Source organism: Achroia grisella, unplaced genomic scaffold (assembly GCF_030625045.1).
Source record: "Achroia grisella isolate CSIRO2021 unplaced genomic scaffold, CSIRO_AGI_Agris_v1 utg146, whole genome shotgun sequence".
Lineage (NCBI taxonomy): Eukaryota > Metazoa > Arthropoda > Insecta > Lepidoptera > Pyralidae > Achroia > Achroia grisella.
This window is the reverse complement of record NW_026712636.1, coordinates 1311168-1336498: the sequence shown is the minus strand read 5'-3', so window position 1 is coordinate 1336498 and position 25331 is coordinate 1311168. Positions and strand designations below refer to the sequence as shown.

Here is a 25331-nt window from a genome sequence, read left to right as displayed (position 1 = left end):
TAAAATCAATTAATATATATAAATAAATAACCCTGATCAATTAACACAGCGCCATCTAGTTCCACGGTAAACAGAGCTTGTGTAGTCGGTAATCGTTAACCAGTCAAAATATTTATTTAACGAAAATTTTGTCATGTCATTAGGCGATTTAGACACAATAAAAGGCTGCCTGTCCAGTTTTAGTCTCTATAAAGGTATTAGATATTTATGGTAATCTTTACCAGTCAAAATATTTTTTTAATGAAAACTTTGTCATATAAATGTGGCGATTTAGGCACAATAAGAGGCTTCCCGTCCAGTTTTAGTTCGGAATAGAGCACTTGGTAAACACACGTGAAGCCGAGCCTCTCTGCGGACATCGCCGAGTAGGCACTTGACGTGTCCATGCGGATTAATCTGATTCCTTTCTGTTCTGTGACCCGTCTGTAAAAGATAATTTATCATATTTTTTTATTGAAATAAAATATGTAAAAAAAACATGATTTTGTGGACTGTTCTCAATTTAAAATAGCTATGATTAATAAGTTATATTCGATTGGTATAAACCAAATGGCCAGGATATTGCGTAACGTAACTATAAATATTTTTGTTTTCAAAAAACCTATTTTAATTTTGACCTTTCTATTAAAATATGATCGTCAAGGCTGTTTCAATTGGAAAAGTTAAGCGTATAGTATAGGCTATATTTATTCATTATAGTATATATCTATATGAACCTCCAGAATTCACACAACGCTATCTAATCTACGCCATCTAATCCCACTAGTCCCACTAAGCAGAGCTTGAATTATGGATGGCAACTGTTACATATACTTAAGTATATTTTTTGTAACATACATAATATACATAGATAACATCCAGACCAATACAAAAATCATACTCGTATACACAAATGTTTACATAATGCTAGGAATCGAACCTGCTACTAAGTAATAAGGCGGTGTACAAAACTGCTGGTCTATTTGAGTGCGGGCAGCGCCATAGGAATTTCAACAGCGGTACAAAAAATTCCATTATACTCACTCGGTTTCTTTTACTAAAGCGGTCATTATTCCCCGTTTTCTCCAGTTCTGGTCTGTAGCCACCACTTTCACTTCCACCAGCCGCTGTTCTTCTGGAAACTTCTCCCAAAGTCTCGCGGACTGTTCCCGAAGGGCGAGAATGTGTAAGATTTTCTGAAATTTCTTATTCTGACACCTTTGTGCTTGGCTCAGTAAATCATTACCATTGTCGTCCTAGAATTAAAAATAAAAAAAATGTCATATTAGCTGAGTGACTGACATAACTAGATGCTTCAATTAAAAACTAGCATGAAACTCTACTTATGTTATGTGAACTCAACTTAAGTATACACTAGGTAGGTAGGTATGCACTTATTGTAAAATCAATATTCTTTCTGCATAACGGGTAAAATTATGCGTTTACAACCAAAAGATAATCCGGCTCGATGGACGAATAGTGGTAAGAAGTAGCCCAAAAGGGCAATGAAGCTAAAACGTATGTAGAATATTGATGAAACTTTGTTATTTTCACCAGTACACAAAGTGGAAATCTGGAAAATTCATTTGACTTAACCTTAAACTTAGACTTAAACATAATGTAGGTATATTGATATAATTTTTTTTTCTGTTTTCCACTTTGGTTTTGAGGAAGGTTATTCAGTTTCATGAACATTTACTGGGTTTCAGCTTGATTAAGCCGTCTTTTGTTTAGCACATTTATAAAGTTCTATTATTATTAGGTACACCCTTTACGCAGAACCTTGTATGTATATATTTTAAGGGTTATCTGTTAAATCTCATCCTTGATTTCGCAGTGTGAATTCATAATATAAAATATTTTGTTACCTCTTTTAGAGGACTAATGCCATTTATTATTACACCCACTATGTTGTGTTCATTATCTATGGCTTTAAAGGACAGTCCTTCAAGCAGTGAGTGTGTACAATACTCGTCCAACTCAGCACAAATACCATCGGTATCGCACAATTCAACGGTTTCATTTAGTGGCTCGTCTATGTAGAATGTTCTGGAACAATTAATATCTTAATATTAATACGTGAAGGGAAAACTTTATATCCCTTTTTACTAAAATCATACCGATTGAGTAGTATAAAAATTGGTACAGTAAAGTTTATATGGATAAAGAATAGAATAGAAAATTATTTATTCAAACAAACTATGTAAGTTTGTTTGAATAAATAATTTTCTATTCTAGTACTTTTCGTTTCGTATATTCGTAGTACTTTTGAATAGTCATCGCTTATTTTCTTTAATCTATTGCTCATTTGAATAGCTGCCTCGTGAGAAGAAGACCGAGCAAGAAACTTGCTTGTTGCGTTTTTGAATAATTTAGTTGAAAGAGTACAGAAATATAGTATTTTTATAGTAATCAATTATTATATATTAAATAAATAAAAATACCGCGTTACTGTGGGTTTGAAACATACATACACATATATACCTACAGAAATATATATCTATTTTGTTTATAGTCTTTGACAATAATAAGCTTTCATAACGTTTTTAACATTATGAAATTCTTAATGTTCTTAATATCAAAAAATATACATAAGTATCTAGTTCTATCAGTTGTTTAATAGTGTAAAATAAGCTTACTAAGGAACGAAACTGCTCTGTGTAAATTGTCCTTTGTTATTATTATTAGTACTTTTTGTAAATTAGGATTTACACAGTATTTGTTTCGTTCACGCCATCTGGTTGTCATAAAAAAAACTACATTCGTCACAATGAATTTGCAGATGTGACCAGATCTTTCTGGCAGATGCGTTCCACATGTTAGGTCATCCATTGTGCTCCGCTTTGGTCCCAATCACAGAGCAATTAACACAATGTTTTATAGAATTAGAAATAATATTTTTTAATTAAACTTCATATGAGCATTTTTGAATAATAATAAGAATAAATAACCCTGGACATTTAACACAGCACCATCTAGTCTCACGGTAAACAGAGCTTGTGTTATAGGTACTAGACAACTGATATAAATACTTAGATATTTTTCTTTTTTTGTAAATACATACATAATATACATAGAAAATACCCAGACTATACGAACAATCCTACTAATGAATATAAATGTTTGCACCGTGCGAGGAATCGAACCCGCGAGGAAGTGAAGCGGTGTGCTAAACCGCTGGACCGTCATATAATAATATATTATTATATAGGTAATAGGTATTTATTCATATTATATTTCATTTAATTTCAGTATCGTATTCATTTCAGTATTGTACTAGATCTATGAATATATAAAAGGAGAGTAAACTCAGATATGACCGAGGAGAGGGAAGAGAACCGGCGGAAGCAGATAACTTACGTAGGTACCGATCTTAAATTCTGGGATAGATGTAAAGGGAATAAGATAAGATGAGATCCATTATGAATAAAAAACAAATCTTTCATATTTGTAACATTATGGAAATAATATTAATATCTACTTACTTTTTAAGAAGTTTCATAACATTTTGTACGTCGTCTGCGCATACCGGTTCCACGGTGTAGGTCGGTTGCGCCATTGTCCAAGTTCGAGTCTCGGCAGGAACAATAGGTGATTATAAAGTTATTCATAGATTCAGTACTGTAACATATAATTAATATGTTATAATTATGTGATACATTTAATTAATTTTCCATTGTTTCGTATATTTAATGTAAAGTGTAGAAACTTTTTTTTATACTACGATGGTGGCAAACAAGCATACGGCTCATCTGATGGTAAATGGTTACCGTAGCCTATGGAGGTCTGATATACCAGGGGTGCCACGTGCGCGTTGCCGATACTTAAGAAACTTTAATATACCTTTCTTGAAAAACCCCATGCTGTAGTCTCATGAGAAAACCTTGGCAAGTAGTTTATTCTACAATTTAAGTATACGTGGAGGAAGCTCTTCTGAAACCGCATTGTCTAAATCTCGTAAAATATGACTAAAATATACATAGACGTAAATATTTTATTTTTATTATGTTATGTTTTATTTTTATAAACATCTCCAATTGAACAAATTTTTAAATAGCGTAGGGGGTATATAACATCCTAACCATATTAAGAGAGTTAAATTCAGAAATTTTTAACATATTTTTATACTCTATTTATGCCTGTTAATATATTTTCTTCCTGAAATATAGATAGAATAATATATATAATAGATACAAAAAAAAATTAAGTAGTAATATTTCAGAAAATAGTCATTATGGGGTCGAAAAACCCTCCAAAATATTGCTTTAATAAAAAAAAACTATTATGATTTTTTTTTATAAAATCACTGTGATTTAAAACGATATTGCTATGTAGGTATCTTTAGAACTAGACATACATAAATATGCACAAACAAAACAGGTATGCACAACCAATTATTATTAATGCAATCTACGTAATTTCGATTTAATAGACTTATCAAGAATCTGAAGTAAAATATTTGTGTACTCACATTATCATCTGTCATGAATTTAAATCTTAGGTCTACAATTACATAGTTTATTTTACTTTGAATAGATAACCATAAACAAATCAATAGAGTAACAAGTGTTTTGAACGTTTCGCGCGCAAACCACAACTAATCTTTAAGCCCCATTGCACGCTCAACATTAGCATAGTATAACGGTGAAAGATAAAAAAATGTGTTTAAGGCGACAGCAATCAGTAATTGATAAGTTTTTTTATTTTTATTATTTAATACATAAAATGATAGTGATTTATTGATAACTGAAAAGATAAATATAGTAGAAGTTGCCGACTTGATGGTATATCGTTGATTAGATTAAGAGGTGTTAAGGTGCGATCTGCTTGTTACAAATTGAACAACGTGCTAGATTTGGGATTATTATATTTCACAAAAAAAAATTTTTTTTTTATAAATTATACCAAAATAAAATATATTTTTCGGTTAATAATTTAAACTTTGTTTCAATGTGACAAAGATATCTTTTAATAGATAGGGGTATAAATAATTGGATCTAAATTTTAAGAATATTTTAAGAAGTCAGTTGAAAAGAAATATTGTAGTTAGGTACAAAGTGTGGTCATATCATACCTCTTATATCACTGTCAAGTCACTGGGACTATATCCAGCAAATAGGGCAGATATTCGAGCAGTTTGAATCCCTTTTCTTTAAACGCAGAAAAGGTATGTAAGGTAAGATAGGTTCAGCTATCGCAACAGCAGCTTTCTGAGCAGATTTACAATACTTCAGAGTCCAAGTCACAACTGGATCAAACAACATTCCAGCTCGCAGTTTTCCGCGTCCTTTTTCTCCCGCAAACTTCTTATTTGGTCTAAGTCTTTGGTAGTAAGAGCCCATAATAGCAGCTACGTTCCCAAATATTCTTTTATAATATATCTTCAGTGTACCAAAAAAACTAACGGCAAATACGCTGAATGCTACTTTGAATTTATTCGGCATTAATGAGGATGCTCTCTTGTGAATCATTGATTATTGTTAGTTTCAGAATTAAAATTGTGGGTTCAGTCTCGTCAATAATGACGAATAGCAAAAAAAAAATTGTGTAGTTCACCTTCAAAATATCCTTTTTTTTTGTCTGTTAACATTCTAAATTCATAAAGTGCATATTATGGTATTACACATGTCCTCCGAAGACAACTTGGAAAAAAGTCATGATGGCTGGTATCGGGTCACTCTTCGATCAGCCATCATGAATCATCATCAGAATATAACTATCTCTGTATAGTAGAGGTTGCGTCTCCTTAACTGTTACACTTCATATTGTTCTCTATGTACAGATATATTTATCTTTGCATAAGTACAATTGTACTTAGATATATACAAGCTCGTGACTTGTTTTTCAATAAGTTCTGAATGATCCATACTTATACTAATATGTATGTACTTGTCTATTTGAATTTTATATCGGAATAATAATTAGGTAGGTACCGACAGGTTATTTGGTTGGCCATTTTTTACAGCAAATGTCTGTAGTAATATATATATATATATATATAAATATATGTTTTTAAGATTAATCTGACATTTAGTTTTCAATAGTTGCATAACGCGACTTTGCTCACGTATAATTTAGCGGAGGTATCGAATGTATCTGATGAGTGAACAATTTTGTGAGGGTTTTGAGGAAAATAAGGATATAATAAACGGCTTCGGTGGTCTAGTGGTTCAGCACACCGCTTTACTTCAGATAGTCGCGGGTTTGATTCCTCGCACGGCATAAACATTTGTATTCATAAGTGTGTTTGTGTGTATCGGTCTGGATCTTTTTTATATTATGTATTTACAAAAAAAATGTATCTAAGCATTTTATCGGTGGTCTAGTACCCATAACACAAACTCTGCTTATCTTGCGACTAGATGGCGTTGTCTGTATTGTCCAATGATACTATTATTACTCTTAATTAAAAGATGGAATTGATATGTCAATAATATTATAGAATCCAATAAAAAGGAATGTGTCCACAAATATAATTTTAAAATAATACAAAAATGTATCAATAAGTTAGCTAAATCATGCTATATGCATATATGAATGGTGTACCAAATTTCATTGAAATTCGTTCTAGTAGCAAATATCTTTACAAATTTTCACACTTACTTAGACGTGGAATAATAATTAGTTACGTGGTCTTTGGTTAGCCATTTTGACAGCAAATGAATAAATAATAATATTAACCTTCGACTATATACTTCTAAAACAGTACTACAGACTTCGCATTAGTGTGACACCCGTCACTCAAGCGTTGGCATTGTAAAGGACTAAGTAATCATGCTTCTAGTATTTTAATTTCACTGCCCAATCTCCCCTACAAAAGAAGCAGTTTACAGACCAGATTGCTCGGCGCGGTTAAGTAGGTGAGACTATATTAGTCTATACTATACTATACTATGCGACTTTTTTCATAGACATTGTTAGTTTGTTTGCCAATCCATAATGCATAATGAATTCAGTCAGTAATAGGAAATATTGGGCTCATTGCTTGGCTCCTGGAATTCGCCTGAATTCACCTGAAATTCGCCACTATTACCTTTATAACATGACTTCATGCTCATTTTATCCTAGTATCCCGTCAGCGTATATGGTTCGTGTAGGCGGTGGCACAATTCCATTTAACCGAGAAGAATTATATATAAGTACTTAATTGAAACACACTTTCTTAACAACATTTATTTATAACCCCAATAATTAATTACACATATATATATAGTCGTAATCTAGATAGCGATACAATATCACAAAGATTTAAACAATATATAAATTGACATAACAGGTACAGGTAAGTATTTCATGTTGATGAGTAACTTGACACGATTTTAAATAACCGTAGAATTTACCATAGATTGTTACCCATCAAAATTTAGCATGACCTTACGTAAACTAATTATCACATTATAGGAAAAATTAAATTACACACTTTCTTGTAATTTTATTGTACTTTGCTACCTTACTATACTTATAATATACAAATAATAATTATTACAATATTTTTGAAGACAAAACAATTTTAAACTTTTGTGTTTTATTAGCATCTTTGCTTAGGAACGAGTGATTGCTATTCCATTCTAATAGGCGCTACGAAATATTATTTTTTTGTGTATTGTGTTATAATCAGGTACTTATATTTTTTTATATTATTACAGGTGCTTGAAGTTTCGACATTGGACAAAAAATCATATGATCATAAAAAATAAGCTGTTTTTTTTACTGTATCTGATAAATTAATTGACTATATGAATTGTTAAAAACGGTTAATCATTTGTGTTATTGGGTTACAATATACATGTATATATACGAATATACATAGACATTATATTTAAATATGTCTGTCCGTGTGTCTCCGTCGTAGTACAACAACTGAGTAGTTTTGAGCTAGATGGCGCTGTGTGATATGTTTAGAATTGTATACAGTTCTAAACATATATACATGTATATAATATGTTTATACATATAATAGAATTAGGCAGCATAATTCTAATGTTACTTAATACCAGCGGCATTCTCTTATAGGACCTATAAAACGGAAGCAATTTGTATGATTTGTGTCTTTTAATTATGGTCTCTTTTCATGGCCATTTATTTTTGTATTGTTGTTGAATAAACTAAGTAGTCCATTCTATTAATCTTGCAATAAAATGTCTTCTTTCTTTCAAAAACACACAAGTAATTGACCTAATCGACATCTTGAAGTTTCAACAGATCTCTGATATCTTATGTACTCCAGATTTTATATGACCTCTCGAGAATTTGTGTAGTTCTCTGTAAAACAAGATATATTATTAGTGACAAAAGAAATTTTATAAACTGCCGTCAGGTCTGATGGTAAGTGGCAACTGTACCAACTACTTACCCAACACTTACCAAAAACATCATGACGCCAGACCCCGAATGGCAATGCAGAAAGGCATTAGCAATCTCGGAGCACTACGATGGTCGTATAAGCCTCCCAATTATTTTTATTTTCTGTTTTTGAAATGGCAAACAACCTGACGGCTCACCTAATGGTAAATGGTAACCGTAGTCTATATACATGAACAGCACTACAAAAATCACATTATACTGTGACGCCCGTGATATCACTCTTGTGGATTAAGATAATAATTCACACAGCTCCATCTAGTCCCAAGATAAGCATAGCTTGTTTTATGGGCACTAGAAAACTTATAAGAATGTTTAAATATATTTTGTTATTGTATACACATCAATTTTATACAAATACCAATAGGTACAAACAGTCATACTCAAGGATTTAAAATCCTTGAACCTGGTTGAAGGTCGCTATATGGAGCTGTGAAGACACCAGGAGACTTCTGCTCTTTTGGGTGGAGCTTGGTTGGCTACTCCAGTAGTCTTGGCTCTATACCCACAACGGCCGAGATGAGAAGCTGATTGCGGAAAATGGAGTCCAGCTTACATTTACATTTACCGAGTAAGGAATCGAAGCCGTGATGATTGGAAGTAAAGCGGTGTGTTAAACTGGTAACCATTGAGGCCGTCGAAGACAAATGATGTCATGCTCCTTATCCTGAAATTATAGGAGACTTACTTTACAGTTCTTTTACGTAGACTCTAGCTTCAAGGTGGGGGGCTTGAGGTTTTGGTGCATACGACAAATCTGAATACAGCACTTCGTACACGCTCTTGTAGTTCAGCCTCTCAGCCGCTGCAGCGGAGTATGCTGATGTAGTGTCCATTCGCAAAGCACCAGCGCCTACTTCTTTGGCTATCCGCCTAAAAATTTCAAAACATTATATTTTATTATCGTACTATAACTCACATTGACGGGCTCGGTGGTCTAACGGTTTAGCACACTGCCTTACGTCGGATGGTCGCGAATTCGATTGTTCAGACGATGTCAACATATTATGTATTCATAAATGTGATTGTTTGCATCTTTCTATGTATATTATGTATATAAAAACCCATTTTAAAGTACTTCTATTAGTTGTTCCCAGTTTTAATTATAGTTCTATTAATACTAAGCAGAGAGAACCAAGTAAGAAATATTTCCGTCCTTACGTTAGTACAAATATTCCTTTATCCAGTTTATTAATTTATCTGATACATATATACTATATATACCTTAATACAAATTTACCTTAATATATATATACTTTTAATGGCTTACATGTGCATTAAACTCATGTAAAGAAGATGCTACATGCAACACTGTTTTTGTCTATCACCACAGTTTATACTCAAGCATTGGCTAACAACCTGATGAGTCACCTGATGGTAAGTGATAACCGTCGTCTATATACATATATACATGAACAGTATTGTGTTTAAAAAAATCTTTGACTCTCATTATGACACTCATGTTTTGCCATTCCAGAGGATCAAGATGTCATAATTTCATATACTGTAATTTCTCTACAGACCTACAAATATGGCGTCTTTCGAGAGAGGTTTTGAAGTGTTTAGGTTTCTTAAGGGTCAACACTCACGTGTAGTCAACACGCATCATGACCTGCATCGCGCGGGTGTAAAGTACGTTGGTGGACGTTGCCAAACCTTATCAGCTACGATAACCGTTTACCAACCGATGGATCGCATGCCTAATTGCCACGACAGTGTCATAAAAAAACTTACTACCAGAACTAAACACAAAATTGATGCAGTCTATTTATATGTATAATCAGTTTAAATGACTAACCAACCGAAATTAGTCTCAAAATAGTACCACAGATAAATTATCACGTTACATCAAGATTGTTAGCGTTGTTGTTCAAATTAGGACTAATTGAAATGGGCCTTGGAACGTCACTTTTACACAAAGCAGCCATATAATACGGAAACTGTAACTTCACGCAATGCTGGATGAAATAATGTGACCGAACAAAACATTTCTTCCGCGTTTGCCACCTGATTATTGTATACAAAACTAATCTCGAACACAGTAGAAAGCGATTGTTTTGTAATTAAACCCATTGACTGCTAATATTGATCGTATTATATATGGCTAATATTACACTTCCTGAAATAGAGCTATTTTTTTAGATTGAATTCTAAACTGTAAACTGATGAAAAAGTTAGTCATTAACCGCACCATGGACACAGAGATGGTAATAGTAACTGTCATGTATTGATAGCGCTATTTAGTCCCAAGCAGAATTTGATATTGTTTGTTTAAGCAGAGTTGTCTAAGAATATAATAACATCCTTAGACAACTCTGCTGCAAATATTAATAATAAAATGAAATTAATAATAATAGTTCGGTATTATTAATAATGTGGTCTATCCCATTGCTAGTAATGAACCACGTGGAAGCCTTCGTGATAAATTCATAGTGAATTTACCACTATGGGCTAGCTGACTTCAAGCTCATCTTATCATCCTTCACTGGTATAATAATAATAATAGTTTTGACAGAGTTGTCTAACCACATTAATATGTCTATGGGACACAGTCACCTAGATACATAAAATAATAAATGCATTTAATAATGTCTAGTAAGACAAATTCAATATTGTCTACTAGGCACTGCTGTATCTAAACTGTGTCACCCCACCTTACATTTTCCTATTGTTATTTAGTATATAAGATCATTATTTCTATGTACACATTGTCAGTTTATCATCATCAGTAATATACATCGTCTCGACCAGCAACATCTTATTATTCACCCGCAACAGTGGTGACCCCGACGTGATAAAAGCAATCGACGATTACCCTAAACCCACGACAGTCAAAGATTTACGTCGTTATTTGGGTATGGTGAATTTTTATAGGCACCTAATTCCACACGCTGCCAAGCATCAAGCTCCGCTCAATGTATTTTTAAGAAATAGCAAGAAAAACGATAAAACAATTATCGTATGGAATACGGAAGCAGAACAAGCATTTCTACAATGTAAACAAGACATGCGTGACGTCACAACTATGACGTTTCCAGAGTCGAACGCAAGGATCGCATTGATGACTGACGCTAGCTTAAAATGTGTTGGCGCAGTTCTTCACCAAAAAATTAAAAACGAATGGAAGCCAATTTCATTTTTCTCCAAATCGTTAACAGAAGCTCAAACGAGATACTCCACCTACGATAGGGAGTTATTGGGAATATATATGGCAATAAAACACTTCAGACGATTAATTGAAGGTCGTGTTTTCACAATATACACCGATCATAAACCACTAACTCATGCTTTTGAGAAGAAACCTTCGGTGGACGAGTCACCCAGAAGGATCAGATACTTGGATTTCATATCACAATTCAGTACAGATATACAGCATGTAAGCGGACACGATAACACGGTTGCCGATGCATTATCACGAGTCATCGAAACAATATCACTTCCAACCGTTATCGACTTATCCGACTTAGAAAAAAGTCAACAGAATGACATTGAGTTACAACAACTCAAAAAGAATAAATCATTACGTATGTCATTAATTCAAGTACCAAATACAAATAAAAAAATATATTGTGACATTTCCACTGAAATAGTACGTCCTTACTTGCCGCCAGATTTCAGAAAAACTATTTTCGAAAGTTACCATAATCTTAGTCATCCTGGTAAAAAAACTACAAGAAAATTAATTGGCAATAATTATATATGGACAAACATGAATACAGATATAAATAAATGGTGTGAATCATGTTTACAATGTCAGAAATCGAAAGTGCACAGACATACAAATTCACCGCTTGGTAAATATTTGCCTGCTACGCGTTTTTCACATGTAAACATTGACATCGTAGGACCATTACCTACTTCGCAAAATAAACGATATATTATCACTATAATCGACAGATGCACTTCATGGCCTGAAGCTTTTCCAGTTGCAGATATAACTGCAGAAACTGTTGCAAGAGTTGTCTACGAGGGATGGATTTGCCGCTTTGGATGTCCAGACTACATCACCTCTGACCAAGGACGACAATTCGAGTCCGACGTTTTCAGAGGACTCGCCAAGTTGATGGGAATTGAGAAAATCCGTACTACACCGTACCATCCACAATCTAATGCAAAAGTGGAAAGATTACACAGAACAATGAAAACAGCATTAGTAGCCAGAGCCAACACAAGAAATTGGACAAAAGAATTGCCATCAGTTCTATTCGGACTACGCTCAAGTTATCGACAAGATACTGGTTGCTGCGCCGCCGAACTGGTATATGGCACTACTATCAAGTTACCGGCAAATTTTTTCTATGATGAGCCGAAAATCACGTATGCTGACTTCATAAAAGATATTAAAAATAATATTAGCCGAGTTGCAGCCATCCCACAGAGAGAGAGTACAAATAAAAACATTTTTGTACATCCTCGTTTAATGGATTGCTCACACGTCTTCCTGAGATGTGACAGATTACGTCCAACGTTGACACCACCATACGAAGGACCATTTTTGGTTGTCAAACGCAAAGGAAAAGTATTCACAATCAAGCGTGACGAAAAAGAAACAAATGTGTCAATAGATAGACTCAAGCCAGCATTCATAATAAACAACGAAGCAATTGCTGGCGAGGCAGAAACAGGACACCGCTCGTCAACAGCTGACAGCCGACCTTTGAAAGTGACACGTTATGGACGCACATCTTATCCTACAGTGAGATTTAATTTGTAAAAAAAAAAAAAAATTATTAATTTATATTGTTCATAATTAACTTTTATAATTTTTTTGTGTGTAATATATATATATTTTTTTCTCTCAAGGGGGGAATATCTATGGGACACAGTCACCTAGATACATAAAATAATAAATGCATTTAATAATGTCTAGTAAGACAAATTCAATATTGTCTACTAGGCACTGCTGTATCTAAACTGTGTCACCCCACCTTACATTTTCCTATTGTTATTTAGTATATAAGATCATTATTTCTATGTACACATTGTCAGTTTATCATCATCAGTAATATACATCGTCTCGACCAGCAACATCTTATTATTCACCCGCAACAATGTCCTTAGACAACACCGGTTATCTATTATCATTAATTTACGAGCAGGTATAATTCAATTTAAATTTTATACCCAACACTGCAATTGGTGTATAAATATGTCAACGCACAATAAGATTCTATACAATAAACGGAAAGCCGTAATTTCTTTATAAAGCATAATAGCAAATTATGCAAGTACAGTAGATGACAATAATCTTAATAAAGATGCATTCGTTATGCAACTGCATTTGTTTGTTACGGCACACCGCGCAATAGAAGCTCGAAGGACGTCACATGTATTATGTAATACATAGGGTTCCCATCAGTACTATAATATAATATATATGACGGCCTCGGTGGTCTAGCGGTTTAGCACACCGCCTTACTACCGATGATCGCGGGTTCGATTCCTCGCACGGTACAAACATTTGTATTTATGAGTATGATTGTTTGTATCGGTCTGGGTGTTTTCTATGTATGATATGTGTATATTTACAAAAAAAACTATGGATTTGTATCAGTTGTCTTGTACCCATAACACAAGCACCATCTCAGGATAATTCACATAGCGCCATCTAGAACCAAGTTAAACTATATTCTAGCCAATTGCACCACTCTTACTAATAAATACGATATACGAAAGTAACTCAGTCTGTCTGTCTCCCTGTCGCGCTGTCACGCCAAAACTACTGACCGATTTATTTAGAATTTGGTACATAGATAGGTTACCGTGAGAAAGGACATAGGCTACTTTAGAATGCGAAAAAAGGGGTAGAGAAGGGAGATTGAGAGGAGAGTGTAAGATTCTATGAAAGTATGGTCTTTTCTATAGGTAGAAGCTTGAAACTTATTTTTAGGATATAATAAATATGACATTCAAAGTTTATGGAAATTAGTCATTCTTCATTTATTCTTTTTTAATGTTGTGATCTTGTGGTTGTACAAATAAAGTATTATTATTTATTATTATTCCATGCGTATAAATCGCGGGCACAGCTAGTATGATATTTAAAAATATAATAGTACGATATAAAAAGGTAAATGAAGTATATTATCATAGATAATACAACTGACACGCTTTTTTATATTAACTGTAAGCTGCAACACATCCGCAGCGCCGCTAAATAAACTTCAAAACGACATTAATTTTCAAATAAACAAGTAACTTTTGACTGTAGTAATAGGAAAAATAAATACGCAATTGGAATAAAATAAATAATGAAAAATGAATTATGTACTATTTTTCTCAAAACTCCCAAAAGTTTTTTATGATTTAAAAACCATAGCCACTATTTTCACTTTATTGAAAGTTATAGCAAAAAAAAAACAAGTAAATTGAAATTAATAAAGAAATGTACACTATATTTTCCAAACTTTTTCAATGTAATACATTTTTATAATATAAAAAAACATATATACTATTTTCACTTTAAACAAAGTTGCCAACCCTTGTTACACGTGATGTGGGACATGCAATTTATATTAATTACGACCCTTTACTGTCCACTGCGTTCGTCTATATATTACTATGTATATTATATTTATACTATTTGTATATTAGATATAAATTGAAGTCAATAAATTTAGTTGTAATTGGAATTGCTAATAAGCTGAATGCCCACCGGTTGAAAAGTGGCAACTTACATCTATATGTATAACAATCTGTACCCGGGACTTAGCCATTTCAGAGATTAGCCGGAACAAACACAGAACAATTGTAAATATGTTTGGTGTATGTACCGTATTTATATTCATATGCATGTAGTAAAAAACGGTTATTTCAATATTACAAACAGATTAAATTTTATTTAAATGTATAGATAATAATAACCTTAGGCATTCCACACAGCGATATCTAGTCTCAAACTAAGCAGAATTTGTGTTAGGGGTACTAAAGGACAAATATAAAACTTAAATACATTTTTATAAATACATCAATATGTATTTACAAAAAGTATTCCAAGTAGTCTATCAAGGAGTTCGCTAACCGTAGCGATCTTCTTGCTAGACTTTGAATACTAAAGTATTGACTTTATGCCATAGTTACAGACATATAACGAATCGATTAGCTCGGCCTGAACAGATGTTTTAAACACAAGAGGTACTCTGACGACACCACTTGTGTTTAAAACAACAATATTATATAAAATATACAAACAATATAGATACAAAATTGTATCCGTCAGGCAGGAGTGTCGCACCATAAGTTCTTCTGCGGGTTTGGAGTGCAATCTGCACTCGCTCCCTATTACTCGGTAAAGCTGTTAAGACAAACTGCCGCGAATAGCTTAGAGTTGTTAAAAAAAAATCACCGTACAATATTTGAATGGTTATAGAAAAAAGATTTATTATGTGAAATGGTTTACAAATCAAATGAGAGTGTTTAGTAACGCTCTGTAATATTCTTTATCTGTGGTAATACTTTCTTCAAGATCATAAATTTCGCTACATGTTGCTATACTACTACATTTGAAGCTCTTTTTTAAGATTTAATACACATTTCCAAAAAAAACTATGGAAATCTGATACTTGATGATTTCGATTTCTGAACTAAATAGTGTTAATTAAATATTTTTATTTACAAACATGTTTTCAAGAGCCACGGCTAAGGTTGGACGTTGATCTCTAGGTCAGGAAGGCATTGCCTTGATCTTACATTGTGTTGTATAAAGTTGTAAAACTAGTATGGTTTTAATTAATTACTTCTACGTTGCATGATAATTATAAAAAAAAAAGTTATCTACATTTTTTTTGGCGATTTAATTGGTTCTAGTCATAGGAATATGACGTTTGTTTGTACCGTATTTTACTCCTAAGGCTCTATGTGTATGCTGATGGGATCTTAGATATTCTAAATTTTTTGAATGGTGAACGAGTTGGTCGTATACCATATACGTAACCGTTGCCTATACTGAACAACATATCATGTGATGCCTGTACAACAATAACCATGAGTTGTCATTCCAGAGGACTATGATGTAATTGACGGCCTCGGTGATTTAGCGGTTCAGCACACTGCCTTCCAATGCTCGCGAGTTCCATTCCCCCTCCGATCGATCCCCCGTCCAATTCAAACGGGGATCGAAATTACGACGGCCTGAGCCGAGGTTCGAACCCCCTAGTGGTGCCCTCAGACTAAAGTCGTATCAGGAGGCAGGAGTTAGCCTTCAGTCGCTTCATAAGTCCTTCCGCGGATTTGGAGTGCCATCTGCACTCGCCCCCTAACGTCCGGTGAAGCTGTAAAGACCAGCTGGTCTTTACAGCTTGACCGCAACTGCGGCCAACAGCACTAGAGTAGTACGAAAAAAAAGGGTTCCATTCCTCGTACAATATAAATATTTGTATACATGGTTATGATTGTTTGTATTGGTTTTCTATGTATATTATTTATGATTTATAAAAAAAACTATCTTAGTATATTTATCAGTTATCTCAATACTCATAATATAAGCTTTGGTTAACTTGGGACTTGATGGCGCTATTAGTATTATTACGACCTGCTCCGTGCCAGGATCGACCTCGTCCTTGTCCATATCTTTGTTATACTGTTCTTTTTGATTTTTCTTACACTAAAATGACTTATGACCTCTTTTTCCACATGTATAGCAGTAGAAGATTTGTTCTGAAAGTATATCTGCCTGTTCTTTAGTTTTGTACTTAATTTCTGCATCTAGTAATCTTGCTTTGACGAAATCTATGTTTATTTTATTTTCTAATGACATTATATTTCTATTGAAGTAATAATTGCATATTAGGTACAGTAACATAAAAAACATAAAAAAGTACATACTCAGATTCTTCGCAGAGTACCCTCATCAGGCCTCTACCGCGCCACGCCGAGTGTGTAGATGCAATTCTGATTTCAAGGACCTTGTCACACGACTTTGGAAGTTTCTCGAAGATCTTAGCCTCTCGATTCAGATGGTCTAGCACCTTAAGAATACGTCTGAACTTCTGGTTAGAACATTCTTCAGATTTATCTGTGTAGTCTACTTCCTGAAAAAAAAATTGAATTCTTAAATTATTAAAGTAATTTATATTAATTAAGTAATAAATTATTATTTCACAGAAAACAATACAGTACTAAAAACTTTATGAAAACGTCTGTGAAAAAACTCATTATGATTTTATTATGCATAATATACAAATACATGATTTTTTTATTTCAGTAAGTAATGCGGTAGTTATGCTGATTTTTTTTCTGTAATAATTTTATAGTTTTATTGTTTAATTGGAAGTTCCTAGGCATAACACAATATACAAATCCATCAAGATTGTCAAATATTTGTAGAACACTAATAATATATTGTATACAAAGAGTTTTAGAAATTGTCTCTAGTACAATTATATTAATTAATTCATTATATTAATTAACTAGCCGTTCCCGCGACTACGTCCGCGTGGAATTAAACTTTATTTTTCTAAAATAAAAGTAGCCTAAGTTACTCCTTATTACATCAGCTACCTGCCAAAGAAAGTCTCATCAAAATCGGTCCAGCCATTTCAGAGATTAGCCGGAACAAACAGATAGACAGACAGACCGATATAAATTTGTAGTAGAAAACGGTTATTTCAATATTAGAAACAGACACTCCAATTTTATTTATATGTAGGTATAGATTATACGAAATGTAGATGAGAAATTTTCCTTATTTCTGTCTAACTGCTATACTAAGAAGCGGATCGATTGGAAGAAGCATTGGAGCACATCGACTAGTTAAGCGTGACCCTTTCCTTTTTGTCCTTGAGATATGTGATTAACTGATGTACCTACAAATATTGTTAATTACCTATGTAACGTAGTGGTACTTAGGTACATTTTTTATAAGTTTACGCATTTCAAAACATTAACATTAGGCAGTGTGTACAATAAGTATGTACGAGTATTTTATATTTGAAAACTTTGATGCCTTATGCAATTAATGTAATGTAAATTGGACTCTATTTTCCGCAGTCATCCTCTCATTTGGGCCGTTAGTACGTGTAGAACCGAGACTACTAAAGTAGCCAGCCAAGCTTCTCCCACAAGACACAGTCTCCTGATGTCTTAACCGGCTTCACAGAGCGAACTCATCATCCCGAGGATTTGTGTTTGTTGTGTGGCCACTACTACACAATCAGGATGCCGTGAGTTGTTGTTTCTTTGGCTTCAAAGCAGTCCCGATAAAGGGGACTCTCTGTAGCACCTATTGTGTACAAATGTTGGATTAAGGGACAGTAGTCCGTTATTGTCCCTATCATTATTTTAGGGTTTGGTCTATTTTATATTCGACTAGCTACTCGCCCCGGCTTCTCTTTCGGCTTATATCCGTTATCTAATACCCATAACACGAGCTCTGCTTAGTTTGGAAGTAGATGGCGTAGTGTGAATTATCAAAGGTTATTTTAGGTATTGTTATTATGATTAAATAAAAAAACATGTATTTCGTACTGTAGTCAATAATTTGACGTGATCACGTCTTTATTTTAGCCTCAATTGATTATTTCCATCTAGAAGGTATTGCGATGTTGAACTTATTGCCTTCTCAAATTAAAGTAAGTAGGTCTGCAGCAGTTTTTACTTCTAAGCTCATACTCCTTCATGTGATACGTTAAATAAATTAATGTACAAGTGTACTAAAGGTACCTACCTGCCTATCAACATGAGTTCATGCTATTAATAGACATTCACAAATGAACTATTATTAGAGTCCGCGTGGAAGTTCATGCAAAAAACTATATACGTACCGTATCGAACGCAATTCTGATTGTCCTTCATTTTGTTATTAGTAGTTGGGTACCTATAGTTTTTTGTAAGCGATGGCCGAATTGAAACCTAACTGTATAGTCTGACAGGGCATCAGTGGAAAATAACAGGATGAAGCTCAAGTCAATTTGACATCGTGGAATAATAAGTAAATTGATATATTGTTTGACAGTCTCGGTGGTTTAGCGATTTAGTACAACGCCTTGCTTCTGATGGTCGAGGGTTTTATTCCTCGCACGGTAGAAACATTTGTATTCACGAGTATAGTCGTTTTTGTTGGTTTGGGATCTATGCGAATAAGCTCTTTTCTTGTCGAGTTCACTATCGTATCGGTTCAGAAATACAACTGCTAGAGGGAAACTACAATGTGGTTGTGCGTGGCAAAAAGTTTCTAGAACACCACACTGTGGAGGACTATCATTCATCCAGATGATCAAGATGGTTTTAGGTTGCTCAATTTTGACATTTTCCGAAAAATAATATGTTCGAATAAGAAAAACTACATTGTAATTACAATTAAAATTATTATTTATAATTTCGTGCTTGCATTTTCATGGTCATAAATATTTTTATGATGTTGAGTAATAAACGTGAGTTTTACAAGATAATCCGGTACCATATCGTTGTCATCTATGTACACGACTTTATTATGTTTCGTGACTTTATTGTATTGTAGAAATACCTTCATAGACCTACTTGTATATGTAAAGCAAGTGGTAATAATTCATAATAAGAAATAGTATTTTATTGATTTTCGTTCATATGAATCTTATTGTAGTGAATAAAACAAATGTCTCAGGATAATTCACACAGCGTCATTTAGTCCCAAGCTAAGTAGAGCTTGTGTTATGGGTAGGTATTAGACAATTGTAAATATATAGATATTTTTTTGGAAATACATATATAATATATATAGAAACCGACCAGACTGATAGATCCAATTATACTCATGAAAATGTTTGTACCATTCGACCATAGCAATTTTAGCTTGTAACTCATAATTCTTATAAATCTGCCGATTTATATCTTATTATTTAGAATTGTTTGTATTTATGTTGTATAAAAAAACAGTTGCTACTTTATTATCTAATGTAGATGACTTCTAATTTGAAACCGATTAAAATCATCCATCCGCAATTGTGTATGAATCATTCGAATATTACAGATTTACCAGACGAGTTGTACCTTTGAATGCTTCGCAACTCTAACTACCCGACGATAACATAATAACAAAACCGAATTATTGCCAATTACGTTACGTAATCAAGTTTTTGATAAACGGTGTATGAATATTCATTCATTCATAATTTAAGAGCGATGCTCGTTTCGGTGGAGCTGTTGCCACTTTCCACGACCTTCCATCATACTCTTTAAACGTTAATTTCACGACTCCAATTTTGTCTTTAATTTGCATGATATAGCTGTGCCTTGGTCTTCCCCTCCCTATCTATTCTTCTACTTTTTCCTCAATATTATTATTGGAAAAAATTATAAAATTATTATTAATTTTAATAAATTCATCGCGCCGCGCGGTGTCAAGTGCCCTAAAATTTTTCCTCGCCTATTTTCAATAGTATTCAATATCTGCCTACTATCTTTCATCTTGTGTAATACTTCCTTTCTTAGAACGAAGAAAAATAATTTAGACTTTTGAATAAACATTATATTATCAGTGATATTGTGCCATCATACAATGTGCGGTTAACGTTAAATAATGCAACTACTTGAGTTGCTACTGTATATAACAATGTGAATTATTTACAGTATGAGCGGTTGCAAGATTAAGTCACCACCTGCGCGGAAGTTGCCTATTATATATGTATAATATCTATATACATATAAGGGCGACAAATAAAGCTATCGACCTGACAATAATATAGGAATTGTGATGTGACTTTATTAATAATGAGCCGGATATATGCAACTTTATCTACGTAGAATTAGTACATACTTTTAAATCTTTTATGCTTTCACAAATCGCTATACTAAATTAATAATTAAGAATTAACTGATGTAACACTTACGCAAGAAACATTTACTAATTTAAAATTTAAAAAAAAATCTGCTTCTACAGTTTTATTTTCGCGACCAACAAAAGTATGCAATAGTAACCACTATTACTAAGTATATATATTTAGGTATCTATTTTAGTAGTCTATGTCCAATACAAAAATCAATAAAATTCTTTCAGTGATACGCTCTAATCTCACAAATGACTCAACCGATTTGTGTGCGGTTTTCACTAATGTACAGTGGAAAGCCTCACTTGTAGTTTAGTGTTTTCTTTATTCCAAACTGTTTACAAATACAAAACTTACAATTTATGTGCGAGTACTGTATGTATAAAATATATATAATCTCACCTCTCTCCTGACAAGACCGTTGATGATAATACCAATGAATTCACCTTTCTCATCGACCGCTGCAACTGACAATTCTTGTACGATGGAACTACTTGAATACTCTTCTAACTCTATACATCTTGATTCTGGTGTTTCTAGCAAATTCACTGCTCGATTCATAGGCTCGTCGAGGAAGAAGAAACTGGTGACAAAAATTTGTATTCTTAATTTAAACAACTCATGTTATTTATTAAGGATCTATACTAAACGTTATACTACGAAAATATTGAACAATAACTAAATAAACTCAATTTTTGTGCATAAGACAACATTTCATTGGATGGGATAAGACGACTGATATCAACGTTTTATAATATTGATATTTTATTTCTTTGTATTTTTTTATTAAAAAGATAGTTTATATCCTATAATATTAGTACGGATAAACTAATAAATATATTTTTACCGTCAACCAGGTGTTTTCGAAATTGTATATCGATTGTGGGTTAAGATATGATAGTGAAATAACGTTGTATGTCATCAAGAATGGTAACCTCCTGTGTTTTGTGTTGTCCTTGATTCTGAGTTTGTATATAGGCGACAGTTACCACTTACCATCAGATGGATAATCAGCTTTTTGCCATTCCAATTACATAAAAAAAAGAACTGTGTTCATATGTATTTATAGGAAGTAAGTAGTTTATAGCACGTAATACAGATGTTATAAAGCGATCTATCAGTGCCTATTTTACTTACATATACACATTATTTGACGTTTTAATTATCTCAAATTCTGTAATTAATTATATTGAGATTTGTACACATTTGAAATAATAATTATTCGATATTACCGAGTTCAATCTGATTAGTATTTGCATGCAATTTAATGCAATTAAAATAAACGATGCTAAATTTTAATTAAGTGTTAGATTGAAAAGATAATCTTACAAATATCTGACAGTAGACACTCAGTTATTGATTTTCATATTAATTAATTTAATAATAGGATAAACTAATATAAATAAATAAATATGAAAACATATTTCATTATATTTATAACAATTATGAATATTGCATAGATCCTAGATGGATGTACACAGATCTATTTTATTATAGTATTCATATTCATTACTGTAAATTGCAAATAAAGAATATACTATATTTGCAATATATAGTTAATAAAGAACTCTTATATTATCTAAGTTTATGAATATGGCTTGAGACATGGAGGAATGTTTTTTACTTTTTCATGCAAAAAGTACTTACCAGACAGACTTGAATGAAATTTGAAAACACTAGTAATATTATAATCAATAATTGAATGACAGTATAATAAATATATATACCGATACGACTCTTAAACCAAATAGGGTAGTCAGACACGTACACTTGATGCTAACATTCCGCAGAGTTTAATTTAATTGTATGTGACAGGGGATGAACGCATCTAATGATTTGGGTATTTATGACATGTTAATGATGTCTATGGACCTTACAGAACATACAAAGTATACTTATTACCTATAGAACCCTTTATAAATATAAGTTCGAATAGAAATAGAGGATACCTCATATTTCTAACTCATTATATGGAGGTTAGTTACTAGATGGAGAATGCATAAAAGCTATGCATTTTCCCATCTAGTAACTAACCTATTATGGGTGGGTAATAATAAAAGATATGAACTTACTTTCTGAGGAACTGGACAGCTGCATCGGTGTCTTCTAGAGTAATTCTGCGGATAGTGAAGGTGGGCTGAGTCATTTTCCGAGAACGTAGACCCAGCTCCGCCAGCTGGGCCGGTAGCTCGTCACCGAGCTGAAAAAATAACTAATTTTTAACCAAAATATTAATCAGCCCAAAGAAGGATATTTAAGCGAGTTAATAAAATTGCTGAGTTCGAATTCTGAAAATAATACCGGAATGAAAGTTTCATATAAAACGAAAATTATCTACATATCTTAAAATTATCTACTATTAAAATATTACTTAATTATCTACGTATATTATTTAATTAAATGTTTTTATATATATTGACTCCATGGTTTGAAATATATTGGACGGTTTTATAAATATTAGCACTGGGTTCGAGCGTCGCATAATCCATCGGTATAATATTCTTTTCTCAACATTCTGAATTAATGGGATATATTAGCAAACATAAAACAAAACATTGGCGGAAATATCAACAAATTTCGTAAAATTAATATAGAATATTAAGAAAGATTTATATGAGTACAATATGGATTGTAATTAAAAATATAGATTTAAAACTGATGTTTCCTCGATCGCATTAACTCACACTTGTAACACTTATTCGTATGTACTCTAACTTCTACACTTTCGTCTGAAATACTTTGTAAGTCGTTATATCCCAATGGACGGAGCGAATATGTCTTTTATGTTTCTTTTCACTTGTGCAAATGTAATATAGAACAGCGTCTACTTCACAGTCGGATGTCACTGCGCAATTAAAGTAAAATTGAATTTTTTGTCACGTCACGCCTGTAACATGATGCTGAAGGGCTATTTGATACTTGTGGACTAGAATGTGTGTTAATTGTTTTATTTGTCACTACAGCGATATTGAATATCAAATTCTATGTTATGTGGTTATTGAGGTCAATTTTCTGTTTAATATTTTGTGCGTTGTCAGCGGTTTCGGATCCGATTTAAAAAAGGAGGAGGTATCAATTGCGGAGTTTGGTTAACAAACAAAACTAATGAGTTGTTAAAGATCTTTTGAAAAGTAGAAATCCTTGAGACAAAAGAAATACTTAATATTCTAACAAGATAGACTAGATTTTTCTTCTTTTGTAAATTCGTCTACGTGAACTGAGGACAGTTCCACGAGTTCAGCCGTCAAACAGCTTGATTTGTAATGTATGTTTTAGTTGAATGGTTATATGAGGAATAGAGGAATACCATTCAACCAAAACACACGTTACAAAATTGGCGAATTTATGGGATAAGGGCATCTTAGTCCTCCACTTGACATCGCATATCACTTTCATCATATTTACATTTATCTAAAAGAACAATACGCAAAATTCTTCCTTATTCTTCTTGTGATGAGTCTGCGTTGCAAATGAGTGGTAGAATAAAAAAATTTGACTATTCAGAAGTGCTTATATTAAGTTTATTTGAATAAATATTATTTCTATTTCTATATATTAACGGGTTGTCTGTAGTGCTGTTCATGTATTATGGGGGACAGTTCCCATTTTCCATCAGGTGGGACATCAGTTTGTATATCTATAATTTCAATTACAAAAAACATATTATTATTCTACGGAATCGCAGAAATGAGAAGTAATAATTCAAAGTAGTATTTTAAATGCGTGTTAAGTAGGTATTACTATAGGCACATTAGTCTTGTACAGCTATTGTAGGTTTGTCTGTAGTCATTTTGCATGCCATTTAGATCCAGTTCTGTTCTGTTACCTTGAAGTTAACTAGTGGAAATTGTCTCAAAGCTTTGTCTAATCCTTTCAATGCATTAAACTCGATATGTAAAACCATATCTTTCAAAAATCCACCGCTTAACAGCGCTACACACAATTTATGACGTAATTTGGCATAAACCATAGGTATTGTTTGCAGTTTGAATCTGACTTACACAAACAACTAAAATTAAACTAATAGGTGCCTAGTATTTTTATTTTCTTTCGAAATAACACGACTTTCAGAGTATTTTTGTAATATATTTAATCCCCGAAATTTTGTGAGAATTAATGCTATTAATATTGAAAAAAAAAGGAAATATTTAATTTTCTTGTTTGACCAGATATTAACCACGGTGTCGTGTGGTGGTGGACCTGACATACCATGTCAGGTCTAACTCCGCCTCATCGCTAGCAAATGGGGTC

At 32.9% G+C, this 25331-nt stretch overlaps 1 protein-coding gene across 1 annotated transcript in view; it reads right to left on the bottom strand.

The window, feature by feature from the left end:
* Nucleotides 1–11: 11 nt before the first annotated feature.
* The window catches only part of LOC131855533 (uncharacterized), a 35639-nt gene continuing 10319 nt past the window's right edge, over nt 12–25331 (bottom strand). The window contains exons 2-9 of the mRNA XM_059206808.1: nt 23153–23280; nt 21483–21663; nt 17164–17369; nt 9034–9213; nt 3465–3575; nt 1848–2028; nt 1024–1235; nt 12–423 (exon numbers count right to left, since the gene is read on the bottom strand). Coding sequence (XP_059062791.1) covers nt 225–423; nt 1024–1235; nt 1848–2028; nt 3465–3575; nt 9034–9213; nt 17164–17369; nt 21483–21663; nt 23153–23280 — 1398 coding nt within the window. The 3' untranslated portion in view covers nt 12–224. The remainder of the gene's footprint in view (nt 424–1023; nt 1236–1847; nt 2029–3464; nt 3576–9033; nt 9214–17163; nt 17370–21482; nt 21664–23152; nt 23281–25331) is intronic.